The 5,580-nt window shown below is 38.5% G+C and overlaps 1 protein-coding gene across 1 annotated transcript in view; it reads right to left on the minus strand.

Moving 5' to 3' along the window:
- Positions 1-2,605: 2,605 nt before the first annotated feature.
- The window catches only part of ZNF441 (zinc finger protein 441), a 26,874-nt gene continuing 23,899 nt past the window's right edge, over positions 2,606-5,580 (minus strand). Inside the window, exon 5 of the mRNA XM_011954767.1 lies at positions 2,606-5,545. Coding sequence (XP_011810157.1) covers positions 4,773-5,545 — 773 coding nt within the window. The 3' untranslated portion in view covers positions 2,606-4,772. The remainder of the gene's footprint in view (positions 5,546-5,580) is intronic.

Genomic DNA, 5,580 nt, shown 5'->3' on the forward strand with positions numbered 1-5,580 from the left:
CCCCAGCCTGGGCGACAGAGTGAGACTCCGTCTCAAAAAAAAAAAAAAAAGAGGCTATTTATTGGCTTTTTTTTTCTGTTTCAAGTATTTACTTATTTTGTTGTAGGAATATTGCTGAGTTTGATCTCACGGTGCTGTTTCAGTTTCTACTGAGAACACTACATTATCTATGATATATTAATTATCTCAGCTTTTCACAGATGAAGTAATAGGCTCAAAGAGGCGCAGTGACTTGCCCAAGGTTGTTTCACATCTAGGGAAAATAAAGAGTAGAACTGAGGTCTTCTGCCCCCTTCAACTGTTTTTTGTTGTTTTTTCCTCATTGCACTGCACTGCTTCCTCACGATATTACCTCTGAAGACCATCTTGATAAATTCTTCTGTGTGGAAGAGTTTAAGCAATGACATTCATCTTACTTGACATTTTCTTTTATTTGAGACAGGGTCTCACTGTGTCACCCAGGCTGGAGTGCAGTGATGCCATCACGGATCACTGCAGCCTCAACCTCCTAGGCTCAAGCAATCCTCCCACCTCATCCTCTGGAGCAGCTAGGACAACAAGTGCATGACACTATGCCTGGATCATTAGAAATAAACTTTTTTGGTAGAAATGAGGTCTTGGTATGTTGCCCAGGCTGGTCATTCATAGGTGTTTAAAGGGTGATAAATGGATGATTTAAGTCTGATAGAACCTTTACACATATTACACATTTAAGTATACACATGGAAGCTCCTAGGAGTTGGTTATGTTTACACGGTGGAAAAAAACTTCGAAATAATTATTAGTTTGAGAAAGAGATGTCAATAAATAATTTCTACATCAACACACTGTTATACATAAAAGAGCTAATCAAATGTGAGCTTCCGACAATTCCCTCTGCTTCATTCTTTCTGACTTTCAACAGATCATGGTTAACACCAAGGGCTCTGTGTCTGAGGTTTCACACGTTTAGGTGACCTATTTTAAACGGTCTCAACCCCACTCCACCACCACCGACCCATCCAATCATTTCCGCAGCTAAATCCAAAGTATTGTGTAAATAGCTTTCCCTTTCAAGGAGTCTAACTGGACTCAGGTTGAACCCCCTTGTGGCTCTCTCATGTTCCTTGATTTATTCATTTGAAATCGTCTTCCAGGAGAGATTGTGATATCCTAAGTGAGGACCTCATCCATTTTATTTGCTTCTCTGCTCTCTAACCTGCTACACCACCTGTTCATTGAAGGCACAGAATATTTTAAACTGACCATCACTTGCTCTAAATTCTGGAGATCTCAGCACAACTCAGAAATCCACACCCTAGAGGAGTATGTGTGGATGTTAATGCCATCCTCACCACAAGAGGGAGTTCATTGCCTTTCTTTTTCTGCAAATCGATGCAAAGCAGTTTTCTTTTCTTTTTTTTGTTTTGAGACGAAGTTTCGCTCTTGTTGCCCAGGCTGGAGCACAATGGCGCGATCTTGGCTCACTGCAACTTCCACCACCGGGGTTCAAGCAATTCTCCTGCCTCAGCCTCCCGAGTAGCTGGGATTACAGGCACCCGCCACCACACCCGGCTACTTTTTGTATATTTAGTAGAGACGGGGTTCCAGCATGTTGACCAGGCTGGTCTTGAACTTCTGACCTCAGTTGATCCACCCTCCTCGGCCTCCCAAAGTGCTGGGATTACAGGCATAAGCTACTATGCCCAGCTTTTTTTTTTTAATCTATGGGATAATACTTCATAAAAGTAACAGTGACACTATTCACTTTGGTTCATTTATATGATTTGACTTTTCATAGGTTGATAAGAAAGTAGTAAAGTCTGTAAACGTAGATTGGATTTCCCTGATTCTGAAAAGTGCATTGAAAAAAATGTACATGTGGAAAGGAGTAACTGAGGTGACAGAAAGACCTGCTGAGGAGGTGACATGTGGGATGGGACCTGAAGTAATGTATTAGCATAAAAAGTCAGGTTAGAGGATTCAGGGAAGATGGCAGAATAAAAAGCATGAAGAACCTGTATCCCCAACTGGATGTGCGTTAGCAGAATCCAACTGATGTAGCTATTTGGAAACTGTGGATACTACTAAAAGCTTGCAGCTTCCAGGGAAATTGGCTAATAAAATTTGGTTAATTTTGGTCAATTTCAACTCTTGAGTCAGCAGCCCTGACTCATTCCCCCTCCTCAGCTCCATGACAGGTAGCTACGCATAAGTTCTAACAGCAGTTTGCATGCAGTTCTGGGGAGGCCAAGGTGGACAAAAAGGACCTGTCTTCCAAATACTGGGGATCTGTGCACTGCTTGATAATTGCTGCTTCTGATCAGAGTTACAGACAAAGAAGTGGATGGTGATTGTTGCTGCTGCATCTCTCTTCATTTTCCAAAGGCCCTTGCCCTCCATCTGAAGTGACTTCCAGGCTGGTGCCTTTTATTTTTCCCATAATGTTTTTATTCCTCTCCTTTTGAGAACCACTGAAAATTAGGTTGTGCAAAAATAACCATACACAGAAAATCAGAAAGTTACCACACATGCCCAGGGACAGGTGCAACTAAGAAAAGACCCGAGAAGAACTTAAGTTTATACCTCAGGCTGTTTCTCAGCCCACACGCACCTAACAATAGTGTTATTTTAAAACTATTTTATATATTTTCTTTTATTGATACATATTTTACATATATATAAGGTACACGTGAGTATTTGTTGCATGCATAGACTGTGTAATGGTCAAGTCAGGGTATTTGGGGTATCCATGATCTCTTGAGTATTTATCATTTCTATGTGCTGGTAACATTTCAAGTCCTCTCTTCCAACTACTTTGACATATGCAATGCAATATATTATTGCTAACTATAGTTCACTCTAGTCTGCTTTTGAACTTATTCCTTTGATGTAAATGGAAATTTGTACGTATTCACCAACTTCTCTTCATTTCCCCTTCTCAGCTTCTGATACCTGCTATTCTACTCCCTATCTCCATGAGATCAAGTTTTTCACCTCCCATATATAAATGAGAACATGTGGTATTTGTCTTTCTGTGCCTGGCTTATTTCACTTACCATAATGACCTCAAGCTCCATCCATGTTGTTAGCAATGGCATTTTATTCTTTTTTTATGGCCAAATAGTATTCCACTGTGTACATAAACCACATTTTCTTTATCCATGTGTCCACTGATGGATGCTTAGATTGATTCCATATCTTTGTTATTGTGAATAGTGCTATGATAAATATGCAAGTGTAAGTATCTCTTTGATATATTGATTGCTTTTCCTGTGGATATACTGGTTTGCTGGATCATATGGTGGTTCTATTTTTAGGTTTTTGAGAAATCTACATACTGCTTTCCATAGTGGTTGTACTAACTTACACTTTGACCAAGAGTGAAAGTTTTCTTTTCTCCACATCCTCATCAGCATTTGTTGTTTTTTATCTTTTTTAGTAAAAACAGTTCTAAGTAGAGTATCTCATTGTGGTTTCAATTTGCATTTTCCTAACCATTAGTGATGTTGCACATATTTCCATATACTTTTTGGCCATTTGCATGTCTTCTTTTGAGAACTGTCTGTTCATGTCCTTTTCCCACTTTTAATGGGATTATTTATATTTTTTGCTGTTGAGATGTTTGAGTTCCTTGTATATTTGGATATTAGTCTCTTGTCACATAGTTTGCAAATATTTTCTCATAATCATCAGGTTTTCTCTGCACTCATTGTTCCCTTTACTTTGCACAGCTACTTTCTAGTATAATATAGTCTCATTTGTCTATTTTTGTCTTTGTCGTCTGTGCTTTGAGGTATTAGCCATAAAATCTTTGCCTAAACCAATGTCCTGAAGTATTTTCAAAATGTTTTCTTCTAGTCGTTTTATAGATTCAGTAGGTACAATTGTTAAAGAATGTGATCTTCAGGTACAATCCTATAATACAGCAAAGGGTCCAGGTCACTTGAAGGATAACAAAATGCCTATAACCACTGGAAAGTTTGGTGATGTAAAGAAAAAGAAGGAACAGCTTCCTATAATATTTGTAGCTAAAGCAGCTGCACTTATAGAGATGGAACCTTCAACACTTAAAGATCTTATACTTGCAAACTCCACAGATCCTGACATTGTTGCTGACATGTACATGTACTTAGGACAATGACAGCTGTGTTTGTACTGAACATGTAGACTTGTTTCTTGTCATGATTCCCTAAACAATACAAAAGCAACTTATATAGAATTTACAATGCATTGTGTATTATAAGTAATCTAGAAATGATTTAAAATATACAGAAGAATGTGCCTAGGTTACATGCAAACATGCTGTTTAAAATCAGGGACTTGAATATCTCTGAATATAGGTATTCCCAAGGGTGTTGGAATCAATTCACCTCAGAAACTAAGGAGGACTGTATTCAAAAGAAACTGAAGCTACTAAATGTTTTACCACATGGTTTACATTCATAGTGGTTCTCTGCAATTTGAAATCTTTCATGTAACTGAAATGAATTAGGACTAGTAAATGCATTTCTACATTCCTTACAGTAGTAAGGTCCACTGCTAGTATGTCATCCACCTTTGAAAGTTTGCTAGTGAAAGAAAGTCTTTTTCATATTCCTCATATTCATTATATATATATTTTTTGAAGCATGAGTTTGGTCATGTTTTCAAAAGGTACTGAAAAAAATGGAAGGTTTTAGTACATTTTTACAATCATACAACTTTTTTCAGTGTGAGTCCTTTTGTGTATTTGTAAGAAGCTGAAAGTACTTAAGGCTTTCCCACATGTTCAACACTCACAGGGGTTTTCTCTAGTGGGTCCCTTCATGCTTATGAAAGGAACTGATACAATGAAATGTTTCCCCTTCTTCTTTACACTTATAGGGTTTCTCTACACTGTGGGTCCTTTCATGTTTATGAAATGCACTGGGACAATGGAATGGTTTCCCACATTCCTTACATTTATACGGCTTCTCTCCAGTATGAACCCTTTCATGTATCCGTAAGTAACTTGAATGACTGAAGGCCTTCCCACATTCCTTGCATTCATAGGGTTTCTCTCCAGTGTGAGTTCTTTCATGTCTTTGCACTGAACTGGGATAATCAAAGCCTTTCCCACATATCTTACATTTATGAGGTCCATTTCCAGTATGTGTTATCATGTGTCTTCGAAAGCTTGAGAGATCAGATAATGCTTTCCCACATTGCTGACAACCATAGGGTTTCTCTCCAGTGTGAGTCCTTTCATGTAGTTGAATGTAACTGGAAGACCTGAAGCCTTTCCCACATAGTTTACACTTATAGGGTCTCTCCCCAGTGTGAATTCTTTCATGTCTTCGAAATGAACTGGGAGAATCAAAGCTTTTCCCACATATCTTACATTTATGAGGTCCATCTCCAGTGTGCATTATCATGTGTCTCTGAAAGCTTTTCAGATGAGAAAGTGCTTTTCCACACTGCTTACATTCATAGGGCTTTTCTCCAGTGTGAGTCTTTTCATGTACTCGAATGTAATTGGAAGACCTGAAGGCTTTTCCACATTGTTTACATTTATAGGGTCTCTCCCCCGTGTGAATTCTTTCATGTATTTGAAGGTAAGTGCAACAAATGAAGGCTTTT

Source organism: Colobus angolensis, unplaced genomic scaffold, assembly GCF_000951035.1.
Source record: "Colobus angolensis palliatus isolate OR3802 unplaced genomic scaffold, Cang.pa_1.0 Scaffold39, whole genome shotgun sequence".
NCBI lineage: Eukaryota > Metazoa > Chordata > Mammalia > Primates > Cercopithecidae > Colobus > Colobus angolensis.